This window comes from Monomorium pharaonis, chromosome 1 (assembly GCF_013373865.1).
Source record: "Monomorium pharaonis isolate MP-MQ-018 chromosome 1, ASM1337386v2, whole genome shotgun sequence".
In the NCBI taxonomy this organism is placed as follows: Eukaryota; Metazoa; Arthropoda; class Insecta; order Hymenoptera; family Formicidae; genus Monomorium; species Monomorium pharaonis.
Window position 1 is genome coordinate 34,968,188 of NC_050467.1, and position 21,015 is coordinate 34,989,202.

The 21,015-nt window shown below is 31.6% G+C and overlaps 1 protein-coding gene and 1 long non-coding RNA gene across 2 annotated transcripts; one reads left to right on the forward strand and one right to left on the reverse strand.

The window, feature by feature from the left end:
- Window positions 1-289: 289 nt before the first annotated feature.
- Window positions 290-1,753, forward strand: LOC118644685. Its single transcript, XR_004962432.1, has 2 exons — window positions 290-902; window positions 1,144-1,753. It is a non-coding gene; the product is annotated as an uncharacterized LOC118644685 (long non-coding RNA).
- On the reverse strand, window positions 1,605-20,914 carry LOC105831492 (protein Tube). Its single transcript, XM_036283780.1, has 3 exons — window positions 20,592-20,914; window positions 11,578-11,747; window positions 1,605-1,998 (listed from the first exon to the last, which is right to left on the reverse strand). The coding sequence occupies exons 1-3, from the start codon at window positions 20,750-20,752 to the stop codon at window positions 1,733-1,735; spliced, it is 597 nt and encodes a 198-aa protein (XP_036139673.1). The 5' UTR covers window positions 20,753-20,914; the 3' UTR covers window positions 1,605-1,732.
- Between the last annotated feature and the right edge of the window lie 101 nt (window positions 20,915-21,015).

The window sequence follows — 21,015 nt, forward strand, 5'->3', positions numbered from 1 at the left end:
CTGTTTTTGTTCAGCACATGATGAATTTAGATTTTGTGCATTTTTTGTGCGCAGTAATTGTAGACAAACCGTTATTTTTGAAAACATTATCTTTATAATAATTTTTTTTATTATTAAATAGATCTGTCATTCAGGATGTTATAATGTCTGATTTCTGAGTCAACTACGACGCATCGTTCCGTAATAACATTGATACGAACATGTTATGTTACGATTATACAATTTTTGTTGAATAACTGTAACGCCAAAACGATGTATAACAGCTAGATCACTTGCGTATAACAAATATTACGTAACAGGTTATTTCCATGTCATATAGCACCTACATATCACAAGAATAACAATGTTAAATTACATGTAACTTCCACGTTATAAAATGTGTTCACTGGGCAGTTTTACCTTCGAAGGGGACTGGGGGGAGGAGAGCGAGGAAGCCGCGTCGCCCAAAATCCATTTGGGAATCTTATTTACTAAATAAAAGAAAGCTATATACAAAATTTCAACAAAATCGGAGGGTTGTCGCTTTTGGAAGTACACCTCTTATTTTACAACAGCTTTATAATAATAATAACTAAATTGTTACAATTACGTAAAATATGTATATGGCTTTATTTGTAGAACTTTTTACGAGCTTCATTTTTTGTTCGATAACTTTTTCCGTACAATTAATATTTTATGAAATAATTAACAAAAAGTTTTACCTTTGAAGGGGCTAGGGAGCGAGGAGGCCGCGTCGCCCAAAATCCATGTGGGAATCTTATTTACTAGATAAAAAGAAGCTATATACAAAATTTCGGCAAAATCGGAGGATTGTTGCTTTCGGAAGTTTATCCCAATTTTTCCTTGCAGATTCGTGTTCTACACATCGAAATATACAAAATAGTGAAATTACAGCCAAATCGGTGAGAAAGCCCCTTTCCTCTATAATTACCATATAATTTTTGATAGAATAAGGAAGATTACCTGCTAAAAAATAGCGATAAACGAACGTAGGATAAAACTACGCATTGCCGAATGGCAGATGGCACCAAACACAAACGTTGTACATTGTCCGTGAATAGATGCGTTCAGTAAACCAGTTTCGATCATGTAGCAAATGACTTTAATATTGTTTATTTTTGATCATTAATTCTAACTGTTTAGGAATCGTTTGGAAACGATTAGAATAATCAAATTTTACTTCAAAATGGATTGGAGTAAAGAAAAATATTCACACTTTATTGCACTATAGTGCAGACTTTACTCCCGCACCTACCCCGTCGGTAGGGTGCCCTCGGCATAGTTATTTCTCACTGTGTCCAAGTGAATGGTGTACAAATGAACGGTGTGCAACTGAACGATATGCAAATGAACGGTATGCAAATGAACAGTGCGTAAAATCGTGTCCAAAAGCACCGTGTCCATTTGAACCGTATGCAAATGCATCGCTCCCGTCTAATAAAATATAAAAAACAGATCTTATAAGATACAAATAGATTTAATTTAATCTACGCACATACAATTAAACATCTTTCATTTTTTCTTCGGTAAGCAATTAACAAAAAAACAATGTATCAGATAAAAGATTTTGATGTATGTGTGAAGGAAAATAATGATAAAATCAATTTTCAAACAAAATTTCGATTTTTTATTTGTTATAATTTATTTCAACATTAAACATATTATTGTTTTAAACACTTAAAATACTAGACAAACATTTCTCCATTAGGAGATTAATTCTCCCTTTTAAACGTTATTTACAATTGTTAAGAAACACTGGTAATTCGTCAGATGATAATTCTTCATACCTGTAGTTTGGTGCTTGTGCATCCACAGATTTTTCAGAGGGGCATATTTTATTAATTTCTGAAATCACCTCTGACCTCGATCTTAATTCTATCATAGAATGAACAAATGTATTCTGTGGAAGCATTTGTTTATCTAGTAATTCGTTTATAGCCGTATCACTTATATCAATAAAAGCAGCTGGGCCATAATCCGGTCTCTTTGGTTTTTCTTCTGTAATAAGAACAGAGTAGTAAGAATAAGAAATAAAAATAATTAATTTTTAACCCTGCATTAAGCGCAATATCTATTGGATACGCATTCAAGTTATAATGCGCGTCGCCGTTTTCACAAAGTATGTGTGTGTGTGTGTGTGTGTGTGTGTGTGTGTGTGTGTGTGTGTGTGTGTGTAAACGTAAACATTTTTTTTATTTACTCTAATATTTGTCAATTTGTTTTTGTACTACACTTCAATAAAGTTTAATGTAAGATTTATCAATCAAATACAAATTTTTTTAAATTGTTTTAAAAAGTATAGAAAAATTATAAGAAAAATTAATATATTTGTGATGTACATTGCGACCAATCATGAAAAAAAATATTGCGTCTAACGCAGAGTTAAATGTACTTAAAAGTCTTATACAGGGCAACAAATAAGAGAAAATATAGGGAGTGATGAAATATAGTCTATATAAAATAAAAATCAAAAGTAACAAAATTATGTAATTATGGATTTTGTTAAAAAAAAATTAAAATTTTCAACAACAACCCAACTGGCAGTTTTATTATTAAACTTAAATAATAGTCATCATCCCGTATCGACCTAATACGCTTTAAATTCTTTTCAAGTAAAAGATTACATTAAATATATACATAAAACTTCCATGAAACATTTATTCATTCAGTATTGCAAATCTGAGGCTTTAGAGTGCTCTGTTAGCTCTCAAATCGTTCGGAAATGCACATCTATTTGCTTTGTTCATCCATCTCATCAAGCTCCTCGAATCCTTCTCGATTTAGAGACCAAGCTCGTAAAGAAAATAATTGTTTGCGGGCGACAATTCAATTGGTCAAGAGTCAAGACAATACATTTCGCAATTATTAAAAAAACAAAACAAAAAACATCTCTAGTAAAACTTAAAATGAAACTCATAACATGATTTTCCATACTCACAACTATAATAAATCACAAGCAATAATTCCAAAATAAATTAAATTAATCAAAAAATTATACGATTCATAATTTATAATTAGTTAAATAGTAAAGATTTTGATTCTTAATATCAAAATACAATAATATTGATCAAATTTCTTATAAAAAAAAACATCCCATTAAAAAACAGATTAAAATCAGTTGTAAACAACTTTAAGCTCTAAAAGATCTAAAATCGTTCAGTATTAACCCTCAGTTGTTACACTGGGTACAGTGTACCTATGCGTCAACTCTGAAGTCAAAAAAGTCTTACTTTTAGCCTTCTTATATATATAATACAGGGTCCCAAACATGTGGATCAACGCTCGTAAAAAGATAGAAGGGATCGAGATGAACATAAAAGTCCAATATTGTCTTGGGTTAGGTCCACCAACAATCAATTTAATTTTTCAAATTATGCAAATGAGAGCGCGCCGAGGGAAAAGCTCGATCCACTCAAGCTATAACACGGGAGAAAAAATCTATCGTGAATGTATAAGCTTTCATTAATTTACTGTTCACAATTACGATAGAAATTAATTAAATTATTTGCAGATTCCATACGTTAATATCTCGATTATTGGTGGACCTAACCCAAGACAATACTGGACTTTTATGTTCATCTCGATCCCTTCTACCTTTTTACGAGCGTTGACCCACATGTTTTAGGACACCCCCCAGATAGCACACGGACGTCCTCAGGACGTCCAGGACGGACTTTGTGGATATCCTGAGGACGTCCTGATTTTATCCCGGGACGTCCTCAGGACATCCTGAGGAATAGCAAACGAGCGCCACTTTTTAGTCCTCAGGACATCCTGAGGACAGTCTATCGGACATCCTGAGGACAGTCCATCGGACGTCCTGAGGATACCATAGAATTTCCTCAGGACATCCTCAGGAATAGCAAACAATGACCACTTTTTATCAGATTTTTTAGATTTCTTTTTTTTAGGATTTTTGATAAATGTATCGATTTTTTATAAGAAACTTATAAGAAATTTTTTGAAACGTTTCTCAGAAAAATTTAAAAAATAAAAAATTCCGATTAATTTAGAAAATTTTTTAAATATTTCTAAGTATTTTTAAGTTTTTGAGAATTGAAAAAAAACTTTAACAAAAAATTAAAAGTTCTAATTATTTCTACAATAATTTTGTAAGAGGAAGAAGACTATACATGTTTTAGCGACAGTTGTACCTGTTGAAGCATGTTTAATCTCTGTACCCGAGAAAACGGTCACCCATCCAAGTATCAACCATCGCCGACGATGCTTGACTTCGAAGACCATACGCATCCTAACGCTTCGTGATGATCCATGAGTACTTCTTGTTTATGCATACATATTTGTTATAGATCATTACAATAGATGTTGTCAGAAGGATGAAACATATATAGTTAACTTATATTTTTATAAATAAATATAAAGTTTTACAGTTTTTTAAAGTCAGTTTTACATATGCGCGCGAAATAGCATGTGGAATAACTTATTAAAAAACTGTTTTTGCGCCGTTTGTATAAAATAAAATTAAAAAATTATTTAATGTCATCTTTTATAATTTTTTAGTATTGTTAATATGCCATATTGTTTCAATAAGTGTAGACATTCAATCTGACTTTAAAGTCAACATTTTTACACATTTGATTTTGCAATACATTCTAGAAATACGTACAATATTCAAAGATTTCTCACTTGCTATATTAATTTACGTTTTTTTCAAAAATTACTATACGTCCAGGATGTCCTGAATACTATTTTGGGATGTCCTGAGAACTTTCGTAGGATGTCCTGAGGACTCTCTTAGGACGTCCTAAGGATTGTCTTGGGATGTCCTGAGGATTGTTTTAGAATGTCCTGAGGACTGTCTTAGGATGTCCTGAGGACTTTCAGGATATCATTCTTAGAACATTCTGTGCTATCTAAAATGTCTGGTATTTATACAGTCATTATATTTAAGTTTATCTTCAGACATTTTGTAGCTAATGAAACTCTTTATACAATATTTTAAGAATAACGTTTTCAGCTAGAATACATATATCCTCAGGACATCCCAAGGATGTCCTCAAGACATGAGTAAAATTTCAATTTATATTAATACTATTACAGAATTTAACATTCTAAACTTACTTTAGAAGTCAAATTTATACATTAAATATTTACAATAATACAACTATTATATCCTGACAAGATCCCAGGACATCCCGGGACATATTCAGGATGATCCTGAGGATGTCCTGTGCTATCTGGGCCTGTATATATACACCTTCATATACCTTATACCTTCCTTCTACCTTCAAAATAAATAAGCGCCAATTAAAAAACTACTTTTTTCCTTAAAGTACTATATATCAATAGTAACCACATAAATTTTTAACATTAAATATTTAAAATTAAAAAAGATGATTTTTTTTATAAAAACTGATTTTGTCCGGAAATTACAATTTTCAAGGCTTTTAACATAAAGCTTTTCAAATTTTCAAATAATTGTAATAATCAAATAACATTCTAAAAGAATTGAAGTTAATCCCCAATTTGTTTGGTTATTGTCTGATAGTTTTAAAACAGTGACCGTTTAAAAATCGAAATGATACGCCTATGGTGACAACCAAGGGTTAAGTTTAGTTTACTCGGTTTACTCGAAGATCACGCGATTCAAACTCGACATCCGCTTGCTCGCATCTCAGCAGTTTTTTTTTTATAAACGCAGTAATTGTAACCTGGATCTGTGCCCGCGAAACCAAAGTTTAAACACTAAAATCAGGAAGTCAGTATCACTAAAACATGACAAATAATCAAACATATTTTGACAAAATGGTCTTCATAAAACACGTTTTTTACACGTTACGTCAGACACATAATTAAATTATGGTAATAAAAATTAATAAATTAAAAATTAGATATGAAGGTTAATAAGTTAAAGGTGATATAAATATCTTGATTTAAGAGGATGCTAAACTGCCCATCAAACTTGATTGAGGTCGATAATGCAGAGTCATTATTTATCCTTGTTCATGAAAAAATTTGCTTTAAAATACGAGTTATATAGCTTATACTTACAAATAAATGGTGTCTCGCAGTTTGAAATAGAAGGAATAAGACTATATTGGTTAAATTACAATTACAAGCCGTAAAAAAACATATTTATGTGATCAAAAATTTTATTCATTTAAGCGCATTTATTATAAAAATATCTTTTTTTTACGGCTTGTAATCGTAATTTGACGATTATAATTTTATTCCTCAATCTATTCCAAACCCGGGAACACCATTCATTTGTACATATAAGCTACATAACTTGTATTTTGAAGCAAATATTTTTATGAACAAATAAACTTTAAAAAATTTTTTGCATTTTTGGTCTTTATCTAATCGTCCCTGGGTTCATTTGTGTACGTACTTTAAAAGTGTAAAAGGATTATCAATTCTGTAAATTCAATTCAAAATTAAATGATTAAACAGAATGTCGGTAAAACACACGGCTTTAGCATCCTCTTAACAGAGTGAGTTCCAGATGCACACAGTATAAAACGAATACCACCAATCAAATTGTATAAATTCATCCTAACTCTAACTCGGTGATCTGATTGGTGTCCATTTTATACTGTGCACATCTGGGACGTTCACATTTGTTGATACACCATACAAGTCATTATAAATTGAAAATATAACCATGAAAATGATAAAAAGAAAGACACTAACAAAAACAAACTGTATTATGTTGACTTGATAATTCTGTTATAAATGTTTGAGATTCTCAATGTCAGTTTGTAAATTAACAGTATTACGTGTGTGTGTGTGTGTGTGTGTGTGTGTGTTTGTGTGTTATATATAACATTATACATATGGTTCCTTTTTATAAACATTTCTGCAATTACTTTTTTCTCATGTTATAAAATCTGCGGTTTTTTTGCATCAATCAAAATTAATGGTTTTTAGTTACTCTATATATTTACTAAATATTGAATAGTAACTGTTTTTTTTAATATCATTGTGTTCTTTGATACGTGTGCTTAAGCAGCGTTTAGTTTGGTCATTGTAGCAGTAATAAAAAAAGCTTCACAATTTATACAATCTCACCTCAATCTTTTTTTCATCGTCCTTACAGTTTTTTTAATGAGATTATCAAGCATTTTGGGATTGTAAAAATAAGTGACTTTTCTTTAAAAAAATGACAGACTTATCCATCTCTTTATATCAAATATGTTTGTTTCAACATCAGTACGACACTTATTGTGTCTTTTAAACTCTCTTATCTTAATGTTCATGTTTGTTGATTAATTTTTTTTGAAAAAAATTATTTGCGACAATCTCTTTTACCAATTCAATTAGTTCCATAAAATTTTTCATTAAAAAGTAAAATAGCGAGGTCAACTGATAATTGTAATCTTGTATCTCATTGAATGGCTTAAATCAAAATTAACATATCACTTTGAGAATAATTTTTCGATAACAATTTGTTATTAATTTGCCATCTTCTCTGATGACTATTGTGTCTCAAAAAGTTATTAAATTGTTTGATTCAATTTTATATGTAAATTTTAATCAAAGATAAATGTTTCGTAGAAATTGTTTGCATTTATATAATGTAATCTTTCACATGAAAAGGACTTAAAACGTATAACTATTTAAGTTTATAATAAAACTGCCAGTTGGATTAACTTTTAATTATTTTTAATAATCATCACTGACAATAAAACCCAGAACTTTTTATTTGTTATTTAAACATAAATATTTTAATATTTACATGTTCAGGCACTTTACACACATGTATTATATATATATATATATATATATATATATATATATATATACATACACTGGCGCAAAAAAACGAGACAAAAATTTTGACCGATTTTTAGGCCATCTTCAAAGTGATGCTACTTTGCAAAAAATCATCCAAATTACATGTACTTTTTTTTAAATTAAAAGGCAAACACTCTACTTTGAGAATCCCTAGGCAAAAGTTTGATTTGTTAAGTGCGAATCTTTTGTATCGCATAAAAACCAAACATGTTTTTTTTAATTGAAAAAAGTAAAAGTTTGTTATCATTTTTCACAAGTTTTTCGTTAAAATCTGGCTAATATTAATCCAGATTCTTAAAGTTTATTCTTTTCTAAGCAATTTAAAAAAACAATACATGTCGATACGATGTTTTTTGTTGATTGCACACGAGTTTGAAATTTGCATTGCATTTTAGGGTCTTTTAGTGAATAAATACGGTATTTTTTGAATATCATGAATTTTGAGTATCGATGTGATATTGCACATTGATTTTATTCGTGTTTAACTCAATCATACCACCGTCATCAAAGTGACCCGATGTGCACCACGTAGAAAATGACGGTCGGATTTTGTACATCATGTGGCCCTGAAAAGGCTGATTTTTGAAATAAAATTTGAACTTTTATTTTTTATGTATGAGTATGTGTATATGTATGTTTACGTGTATGTGTGGGTTTATAAATATAGAGAAATGTGATCTTCTGTTAACTTCAGTGAAATTGGTGCGTCAGCTATCCGTTATATTCAGATCAGTAAGTACAAATTTCTACTGATGAATTTCAGAACTACATGATGTACAATCCGACCGTCATTCTCTACGTGGTGCACATCAAGTCACTTTGATGACGGCGGTATGATTAAGTTAAACACGAATAAAATCAATGTGCAATATCATATTGATACTCAAAATTCATGATATTAAAAAAATACCATATTTATTTGCTAAAATACCCTAAAATACAGTGCAAATTTCAAACTCGTGTGCAATCAACAAAAAACATCGTATCGTCGTGTATTTTTTTTTAATTGCTTAGAAAAGAATGAACTTTAAAAATCTAGATTAATATTAGCCAGATTTTAACAAGAAACTTGTAAAAAATGATAACAAACTTTTACTTTTTTCAATAAAAAAAAAAACATGTTTGGTTTTCATGCGATACAAAAGGTTTGCACTTAACAAATCAAACTTTTGCCTAGGGATTCTCAAAGTAGTCTTTGCCCTTTAATTTAAAAAAAAGTACACGTAATTTGGATGATTTTTCGCAAAGTTGCATCACTTTGAAGATTGCCTAAAAATCGGTCAAAATTTTTTCTCGTTTTTTTTTTGCGCCAGTATATATATATATATATATATATATATATAATGTTATGGTCAAAGCCCGTAGCACGGGCGTTCCTAGGATTGACTGGTCAATGCGCGGAATAACCAAGCGTTTTGGTCAAAGCTCGAAATAGTTTTGTATTTCGGCCTTTGACTGATATGTTTTTAGTCTATCCTAGGAGTAACTAACATGGCTGGTCAAAGTTAGAATCTGAAAAAATCTTCGACCTTTGACTAGTCAATTCTAGGTGTAGCTTAATTGAGACTTTAAAAAATAAAGCCAAGATTTTTTAATATTTTTATTGTTAATATAAAGTAAGTTTCACTTTACCCTTGTAGTTGTGTTATTTGAAATATAAAATAAACAAACCTTTGGTAACTTTGACCATGTTAGTCACTCCTAGGATGTATCTCGTTTTGCGTAAAAAGTCACAAACCCATGTGGTGCAGAGATTGCTTCGCATGCATGCACGCACGCACACACACATGAGGCCTTCGCCCCCCCTTCCCGCACCCACCCCGTCCAAGTCACTAACCCATATACAATGTATTGAAAATCTACAAACGCATATGAACTTTACTTTGTTTGCAATGTACAACATGGGTTAGCGATTTGGACGGGATGGGTGCGGAAGGGGAAGCCGAAGGCCCTTGCACCCTCCCTCCGTGTGTGTGTGTGTGTGTGTGTGTGTGTGTGTGTGTGTGTGTGTGTGTGTGTGCGTGCGTGCGTGCGTGCGTGCGTGCGTGCGCGCGAAGCATTCTCTGCATCACATAGGTTTGCGACTTTCCACGTAACTGCGGGAGCGTCCCAGATGCGCACAGTAATAAACGGACACAGCAGGCTGAGTGAAACGGACACAGTAACAAACGGACACAGACCAAACGGACACAGTAACAAACGGACACAGACCAAATACGCACAGAGCGAAACGGACACAAACCAAATGCGCACAGAGCGAAACGGACACAGACCAAATGCGCACACTGCACATGCGCACACTGCACGTGCGCACGGACCAAATGCAATCCATGTACATTGCAAGCAGAATAATGTTTACATAGGTTAGCGACTTGGACGGAGTAGGTGGGGGACGGGGGCCGAAGGCCCCCCTTACACTCCCCCGTGTGTGTGTGTGTGTGTGTGTGTGTGCGTGCAAAGCATTCACTGCATCACATGGGTTTGCGACTTTCCGTGTGTGCATTTGGTACGTGCGCATTTGGTCTGTGTCCGTTTCGCACTGTGTCCGCTTCGCACTGTGTCCGTTTCGCTCTGTGTGCATTTGGTCTGTGTCCGTTTCGCTCTGTGCGCATTTGGTCTGTGTCCGTTTGTTACTGTGTCCGTTTCGCACTGTGTCCGTTTGTTACTGTGTCCGTTTATTACTGTGTCCGTTTGGTCTGTGTCCGTTTGTTATTGTGTCCGTTTTACTCAGCTTGCTGTGTCCGTTTATTACTGTGCGCATCTGGGACTCATTCGTAACTGCTGCTTGCTGGACGCGTAATAACTTGCAACGCATTCATGCTGTGAATCGCTCACGGATAGTAGACAGATTTGAAGACACGCAAGGCGCATAGCGGACTTAGACGGCATTATTGTAACCATACCTATAAGGATTGACTGGTCAATGCGCGGAACAACCAAGCGTTTTGGTCAAAGTCCAAAGTAATTTTTTCAGTTTCTAACTTTGACCAGCCAGGAGTTAGTCACTCCTAGAACTAAAAACATATTAGTCAAAGGCCGAAATACAAAACTATTTTGGGCTTTAACCAAAACGTTTGGTTATTCCGCGCATTGACCAGTCAATCCTAGGAACGCCCGCGCAACGGAATTTGACCATAACATATATACACATGGTGTAAGAAGATAAGGTGTTTCATTGCGCATAATGGCGGGTCAATTGCCCAAAATGTAGCGTCACTTCGATTGATACTATTGGGAGATGGCTGGAAGACATATTGCTTTTTACATTTTGGGCAAATCTCTGATTGGTCGATACTGCGCATCTCGGGAATAAAACACCTTATCTTCTTACACCATGATATATACATACACAGGCGCAAAAAAAACGGAACAAGAATTTTAATCAAATTTTTAGGCAATCTTCAAAGCGACGTAACTTTACGAAAAATCATTTAAATTACATGAACTTTTTCTTAAATTGAAAGGCAAAAACTCTACTTTAAGAATTCCTAGGCGAAAGTTTGATTTGTTAAGTGAACTTTTTATATCGTATGAAAACCAGTGCAAATTTCAAACTCGTGTATAATCAATAAAAAAGAAACTTTTACTTTTTTCAATTAAAAAAACACTTTGATTTACATAAATATTTAAATATTTACAGTTAAAAATGAAACTTCAATCGCAATTTTATTTTTGATGCTTATCTTATTTTTATCTAGAATCATTTGTTAAATATTCTGCTATATTATTAAATACTCTGCACATGTGTGCGCAACACACATAGCGCGCGCGCGCTCACACACACACACACACACACACACACAAAATTATAAACTTTACGTTTCAGTATATCACATGCCACATAATCGGCAGCTCTAAATAAATCTGCTTCTATAAGAAGTTCCAGTAGTAATTTTAACGTTGGCCTTTTTCTGCCCATAGTACTCCACTCATCCAAAAATATTTGAGCTGCACTTCGTTTGTCTTTATGTGCCATTTGTTCAATAATGCTGCAATTACATAAAAATCTTAACATTTATCGAAACATTTTGAGTGTTTTCCAATAATACATCCACTGAGTTATACAGTTGACTTGTAGCTAAAATGTTGCTTAATTTTTTTATTTTACTTTATTTTAACTTTACATTTCACTGCCAAAAATGTAATGTTAGTATCCATATCAAAAGCTTGCGTTTGATTTGTATAAAAATTTTTTTAATTTTTACTCTATATGTTCTTCAAGTGGAGATATCGTGATTACAAGTCCGAATTGTAAATTTTTCATTTATGACACGTAATCATCGCCATTAAAAATTCTTGTCCAGTACATGAATTCAACATAAGGGTCGGTTGTTCCAACTTCTTGATAAACTTATCTACCAGGTAAGCATGTGTCTATCTTCATTTCTTTTCTTAAATAAAGACAAACATGTATTTACCTGATAGGTAAATTTACCAAGAAGTTGAAACAACCGACTCTAAATGGCTTTAAGATTTACCTGTGACAGTCTTTTATAAATTATACCGCATATTGATATAATGGCTGTCATTTGTGGTATGATCGCTTTGCAAGTAAAAAATAAATATTAAATAATATATCTGTAAATCGTATGATTAATAATCCCTTATAAAAAAAATCGTGCAAACCCAAGAAGTGCGCGTTTTGTCATTGCTTTTCGCTTTCCGCTTTCTGATTGATGACGGCCGAATCCGCAACGAGTTTCACAGAGATGTGACAACGAGGTTCACAGTTCGTGGTTAATAATGCGCGCAAGGTTAGATTAGGTTAGGTTAGGTTAGGTTAGGTTAATGGTCAGTTTTGTGTTTCTATACGCGTATTATATCGTAAAGGGTATACACGGTAAGGGTAATATGGTTGTGCTAAATTTGAAAATTAGTATAACCAGAGAGGAATTTAAAAACGGTCATCTCATCGTTTTAGGCATTTCCGTTCATCAGTGCCTTACATGCACAAAATGTGTACATTGAATTATGTAGTCAAATTTTCACAAATTCCGTAGAAAATGTACGACTTTTTGAGTTTCTTTCGTGCTTTGTCCACAATTATTTGGTTCTGTTCCATACTAACCCAGGCAGCAAGGTGACGTCCACTGGACGTCAATAATTCGTCATTTAAGGTCGCGGACGTCATGTTACCAAATTAAGACGTAATAGTAACGTCATTTTTTGACCTATTAATTACGTCAGTCATTTATCCATCCTACAACGTATTTCCGACGTCATATGCTTGACTAATTAATAACGTCGGTTAATTGATATTTTATAAATATTTTATAAATATTGCGTGCTGTCTAGAGTATAATTTAGCTTTATTAAAAGAACAGAGCAAAAATTTTTATAGGTTATTCCACATGTTATTTCGCATATGTAAAAATCAGGAAAAAAAACTGTAAATTTATATTTATTTATAAAAATATTAGTTAACTACAAGTTTCATGTTTCTAACATCTATTGAACTGATCTATAACAAATATATATGTATTCATGAGCATCAAGTGTTTAGGGATCATCACGAAGTGCTAGGTTGCGTACGATCTTCGAAGTCAAGCAACGTCGACGGCGGTTCAGAATTGGATAGGTCACCGCGGAAGTTAGGCAATCCCAGATGTGACCATGGTGTGGTGGGTAACGATGCTTGTTGAGAAACAACGTAAATTTTTTTTTTAGATTATAATTATGTTATTTCAATAATTTCACAATGCAAGTACTGCATATGTAGAACATATACCCGAAATATTTTCAAAAACGTCAAAATAACGGATACTTTTACTACCTGGGATAGTCATAAAAATGACGTTAAAATGTCGTCTTTATTGTGACGTCAACGGTCTGTGACATTAAACCGTCATTTTAATGTCATTAAGACGTCAATTAGTGACGTCTGCTTCGTCATAAAATGACCAAAAAATGACGTCAATTAGACGACACCTTGCTACCTGGGAACGTACTGTGCGTTGTACAATTAGATAAGCAAATTTCACAAAATTTGCATTTTTTTTAGAAAATAAATATTCTGAGATAAATTAATATCTTGTCATGTTCTATTTTTAGTTATTATTAAAAGAAAAATTAAATAAAACACCTTTATTTAAAGTTAAACTAAAGGAAAAATAGATAAAAAAAAGAATGATCGAGTAAGGAAAGAGACGGGGAGGGAGAGAAGGGAGAGAAAGAAAGATAAGAACCCAGATAACACAGAGATGAACAGAAATTCCTAAAGAAGTCATTTTAGTGAATACTTGGCGAAGTAGAAAAATGAATACATAAAGAATTCTTGAGGAATTAGGTACAATGAGTTCACATTGAAGTATTCCTTAATTAAAAGTTCATTGCAATGAATACCTCGCAATTTATTATTTGGAATACTTTGAGTATTTATCAGATATTACTCGGGTGTTTGGATAATCTCAATTACATTTTTATAATTATATATCGCTTAATAAATGCTAATTTGTACTTTTATACACAAAATGCGCTATATATAATTAACAAAACAATATGTTAATAAATATGTATGCATAAACAAGAAGTGTTCATGGATCATCACGGGGCGTTAGGATGCGTAGGGTCTTCGAAGTCAAGCAACGTTGGCGATGGTTAACACTTGGATGGGTGACCGTTTTTTCAGGTACAGAAATTAAACATGCTTTAACAGGTACGACTATGGCTTGGCTGAAACATGGTATAATCTTCTTCCTCTTACAAAATTAATCAGAATTTATTTATTAAATTTTTCTGAGAAACGTTCCAATATTATAAAAATCGGAACATTTACCAGAAATCTTGAAAATAAATTTTTTAATTCCGTTTGAGATATCTACTTGGAGAAGTCCTAATGAATACTTTAAGAAGTTCTGAGGAATTCCAACAAGTAATTCTATATGAATACTTTAAGAAGTTCTGAGGAATTCGAATCATGATGCATGTAACTTCCTACATTATTCTTAAAGTATTCTTCTATGAATTCCTCAGGAATTACTGCTCAGAAAGGAAGACTACTTTATGAATTCTTTAAGAAAACACTGTGTTATCTGGGAAGTAATATCAAGTAAGAAGAAAATAACATTGTCTAATAATGTCTATACATATGTATATATTCTTATATGTACATACGTATATATATAGAAGTATATAAAACAAGTGGCCTTCGTTTGGACACCGTTCATTTGGACACGTTGCAAGTGGGCACGATTCAAATAAACGCAAAATTTTACGCACAGTTCAATTGGACACGAAAGAAAATACGCGCTGTTCACTTGGACACCGTTTACTTGGACACCGTTTATTTGGACACTGTTCTTTTGAACATGAAAACTTACGTCCTGTTTACTTGGACATCGTTCTTTTGGACATAAAAAGAAACGGACACATGCGCGCGCGAGAGAATGCAAGGGGAGCCTTCGGCTCTCCTCCCACACCCACCCCACTGGGTGCCCTAGACATAGCGATTTCTTACTGCGTCCAAGTAAATAGTGTCCAAATGAGCGGTGTCCAAATGAACGATGTCCAAGTGAACAGTGCGCATTTTTTCGTGTCCAAATGAACGATGTCCAAACTTTCGTGTCCATTTGAACCGTGTCCACTTGCAACGTGTCCAAATGAGCAGTGTCCAAGTGCACCGCTCCCGTATAAAATGTGTGTATTTTATATATATCTCTTTCTTTGTGTAAGTAACGAGTTCCCTTTTTTTTCTTATGTAATACATAGTTCTAATTAAGGATTCTAATATTAAAAAGATGTAATATTAATTAATATTAATTTTAAAGCTAAAAAGTCACAGAATAGTCAAAAATGAGAGAGATAGAGAGAAAGAAAAAGAGAGAAGAATAAAAAACATGTCCATAAAAACTTTTTAATAAAAAAATATTTATACTTTGTAAAAAAAGATGCTTAGCATTAGAAAATATGATATCCAAACAAAATTACTTTTTTTAAAAAGTTTTAAAAAAGATGCCGTGTGCGTTTTTAATACAATTATTTTTTTTACACTGCTCTAATTTTTTTTACAAACACAAATAAATGTAAACGTGTAAAATTACAAAAAATTGCTTTTTAAAATAAAAAAATAAAATTTTTGTTTTTTTAGAAACTAAAAAAATATTGCTAATTTTTTTCACATTTTTTGAACCTAAACTAAATAACGTTAAAGTATATGTGCTTAGCGGGATTATATATCCGGGTATCCGGGTACCTACTAGAAAAATGATCTTTTGACCTGAAATTTTTTGCATCTTTTGAGCAGTTTCTTTGTAGCAAACATGACAAGAACCTGTAATTTTTTCCTACTATCTCGAGGTTAAGTCAATTATTAATTCGTCCAATTAATTAGCCGTGTAAAATAAACGTGTAAAATAAACATATTTTAAATTAATTTATATTTATTGTTTCTGATATATCTAGATAGAAAATTTGTTTTGCATAACGTATAAAAATTGTAAGAACTAATTTTCCATTACAAAAAATATGCTGTTGTGACGCTGTTTGTACGCTGTTATCTTTTGCTTTAAAAAATAATAACCAATTGCTAATTGTCAATGGCTTTTGGCACAAAATCATAGAACAGGTTTCAACACAATTAATATACGCGCAAACATATTTGCGTTAAGCTAAATGAATAAGTATACAGGTGAAAAATCGGTAGATATCAATTCAACTGTGTCTAAACGTAATAATAATCGATTTTATTTGGAGTACATGCTCTAGATATTAACTACTCAAACTTCGATATCAATCGACATTTCGTCGCTACCTTGAAGACCCTACTTCTATTTTTTTTTTCATGAAAACTGTAATGGGCTGAGGAACTTGGAAATAGCTTAGATAGTTTCTATTGATGTTTATTTAATAAAGTAAATTAATTCCAAACAATTACGTTTACATATAAACTCAGGAATTAAGAAAAACTAGTGATGGGCATCTAGGTACCCTAAATGTGTAACAATGTGGTAAACACTGGGTGTGCACATAGGGGTTAACATACTAACATTATATAGAAACAAAAAACAATAAAAATAAATTATTTTAAAAAACTTGGCGTTGCTATAGAAAATACTCTCTAAATTATAATCAATAAAAAATCAATGAAATCTGTAAAAATACACTGATTTTCAATAGTATACTTGTCAATCAGTGAAATAAATACTCTAATCTTTCAATCCTTATGCATTAATTCTGAAGTAAAAAGTCGCTAAAAGACAGCGAATACTCATTAATTATCACAGCCATAAATATGCTACTGTAAATTAGTGATTGCACTTTTAAATTACAATCAATGACAATACCTGATTGCAATTTAAAGAATATTAAAATATGTGACTACAATATTAGTAACGATTACAAAAAATTAACAATTATGAACAATTTATTATTAATATTACAATAAACTGTTCATATTACTTCCCCATATTATTGAATAACATTTTAATATTAAAAAGTAATAATAAATTTTGTATAAATATCTGTTCTTATAGTTGGTGCATTTACTTCATATAATTATTTTTGTAAAAAAACAAATTTGTTCTTTTATTTAAAAAGGCAATTCCTTGTAATTTACATTTATTTTGTATCATGTAAAAAATAATTATATTTTTCTTAAAACGCATGCACATACGCCTTTAACTAAAAAAAGGTAATTTTTTTGTTTTATTCATTTCAATTTCATCCTTATTTCATTTATTATCAATATTGTCTGATAGGAAATGTTTTTTAATATATACTGATTATTGTGAAAAATATCATATGCCTTGGTGGTCAAATTAATAGGATGCCCACATAAAATATGGGCAGATTTAAGTTTACATCTTGGCTAAGGTATAATTTTTTGTAATAAGTTCTTTAGTTTTGTCAGTGATTGTAAATGCTTTAGAATATCCAAAAATAATATGATAAACAGGTCAATGTATCGAGCCAAGACAAATTTTCTTAATACATTATAATTAATTAGATAAACATTATATAATTATAAACGTGACTAATAACACTGTGTTAAAGAAACGTTTCGACTTTACTTAGTCCTCTTTAGTCATAATACATTACCAATATGTATGAACTTAAAACACGAATGAAATGATGGACACGAAAATATAATTAAACAGTTAAACAAGATGACCATTGAACAACCATAAAACAGCTCATTGCGTATCAAATTATGTCATAATAAATAAAAACGTAAACCAATCAATAATATAATTAAATAAATAATAAAATGAAAAATAATGAAATTTTTTCGTAAGTTGGTTTTCATATTAAAATAAATTTATAAAATTAAAAACGATGGAAATCGTGTTATAAATAACATAAACTGGTATGCGTATTGCAGAAAACTGTAAACTTATATATGTTAATTGCAGATCTTAAAACACAATATTAAAAAGAGCAACAACACACAGAGTATTCGACAAAGCGCTAGAGACAAGTGTAACGTTCGGTAGTCAGAGGCAGAATGAGCGAGACTTATTTTCCGTTAGTCATTTTCGACAAAATTTCAAACAAACAATAATAAGAATTGTCAAGACACTCCGTGTCCTTCTATAAATTGATGCCATTAACTTGCTCCTTAATATGAATCATTTCTGAAATTAACCTTTTTTGGTATCTTGATTCAGAATCTAATATTTTAACGTTATTCCAATCAAACACGTGGTTATTTTTTAACATGTGTTCTGTTACCACGGAGTGTCTCGACAATTCCAATTTAAAATTATTCGCATGTTCTTTAATCCTGATACTTAAATGTTTTACTAACACTAACTACTAACACCTAACTTATTAAAATTTATACTCATACCCTATTATCACACAATTTAATCACAGATGGTTACATATCCAGTCTTCTTCCTTAATTTAGTTACACAATTTCAGTACCTATACATTACCTATTCTTTTCTTTAAACGCTTTTTTCTTTTCATACCAAAATTTTAACAAAACCTTTTTTACATCATCGAAATCATCACTTAGTATCTTTTCTATTCTTTCTCTCCTATTTCTACCTAAGATTTCGAACCACGACCTCGTAATCTCACACTCTTCCACAAAGTGAGTTAAATTATCTTTACCTTTGCAACAGAATACGCATTCTCTATCTACCTCGCTTAACCAATATTTATTGTTTTCTTCCATATTGCCGCATCTAAATCTAGCTAACACTCTTATTCCTATACAATTCCTATCTACGCATTTCCTACTTAAATACTTTGGTTTCCGTATTTTCCTATCCAGAATTACCGAATACCTCGTGTTATATCTCGCCCCGCTCAATTTATTTTCCAATTTCTGTACCTGTACATCCTTATCTCTAACTCCTTAACAACTCTCCTAGCTGCATCGCCCTCTAAACCCTCTAAAGCCTGCGAACTCCATCCATTCCTATTATAATATCTTTCTCTCTCTTTCCCGTATAGATCTTTCCATCCAAATTTCCTTTTCTCATTCCAACATAGTTTAACCCATCTGTAATCCTCCATAGCTTTGATTTTTTCCTCAAATTTTCTAGCCCTTATACCCCATTTAATTCTTAATTTATCTAACTCTAACTCTAACATCATAATATACCTTGGCGTGCAAAAATCTAAGTTAAAAACCCATCTTACATCATCTAACATTACCTTTTCTAATTCTTTCTTTTCTTCCCATTCCCAAATTTCTACCCCGTAAGACATAACCAAGTAACAAAATAACATCCATCTCCTACTAAAATCGTTATTACAAATTCTTTCTTCTAATCCCCATACCTTATTCGCAGCCAGTCTACCCTTAATACTCAAATCTTTTATATGGTTTCTATCATCCCCCTTTCTATTAAAAACAAAATCTAAGTATTTAAAAAAACTAACCTCTTCTAATTCCCTACCTTCCCATAACCATTTACCAATCTTTTCCTTCCCATTTCTATTAAATATCATAACCTTTGTTTTATCTATATTAAGTTCTAATCCTTTATCCTTTAAAAATCTCCTAAGCGTATCCATCATATCCATTAAACCTACTCTATTTTTCGCTAATAAAACCATGTCATCCTGCGATTAAGAAAATATAAGTTTACAGTTTTCTGCAATACGCATACCAGTTTATGTTATTCATAACACGGTATCCATCGTCTTTAATCTTATAAATTTATTTTAATATGAAAACCGACTTATGAAAAAATTTCATTATTTTTCATTTTATTATTCATTTAATTATATTACTGATTGGTTTACGTTTTTATTTATTATGACATAATTTGATACGCAATGAGCTGTTTTATGGTTGTTCAATAGTTATCTTGTTTAACTGTTTAATTATATTTTCGTGTCCATCATTTCATTTATGTTTTAAGTTTATACATATTGGTAATGTATTATGACTGAAGAGGACTAAGTAAAGTTGAAACGTTTCTTTAACACAGTGTTATTAGTCGCATTTATAATTATATAATGTTTATTTTATATAATGTTATTTAATTAATTATAATGTATTAAGAAAATTTGTCTTGGCTTGATACATTGACCTGTTTATCATATTATTTTTGCTTAGCATTAACAAGCGCTTTATAATTGTTTGTATTGTTGCTTCAGAATATCATATTTTATTAAATTGCTCTATTTAATTTATGAAATTATGCATTCTGATTTCATAGAGGAACTATATTTGAAAACCAACAAATGTGCACATAGCACATAACAAGTTATAATTTTATGTTAAATATAGGAAATGACACATAATGATGACACAAATAAACACATTTTAGTTATAAACAATTGTATCGACTTGTGTGGAAAGGATCGAGTCATACATATTGTATTACATAATGTTGCTTGTGTATATTGCTGAAAAAATACTTTTTATAAATTACTTGATATGGTCACTGCTGAATTTAGAAACATTTCCTGGTTTAGGTACTATAGACATTAGTTTTTTCCATGAATCAGAAATGTTTAGTATGCTTGCTAAAGTATATAGCTCCGCGGGTCTTAGTTTTCGTATTTCCAAATCCAAGTTTGCTTCACAAGACATTTTTGACAAGTTTTTGTACAGAATCTGGCAAAAAAAAGCGTCACTCGCGTCAATTACAACTTCGTCCTTTCCTTTTCAACCCCGCATAAATAATTATAACATATATCCTATCATCACGGAACAACGTGAAAAACCATGAAAGACTAGCTTTCGGCACAGTCGACACGGCACGATTGGTGCATTCGGGGAGACACTTGTGGCTTGTTGTTCTTTTTCGCTGCACTATTGCCATAGACCTTATAGATACATATGAGGTTTGTTCT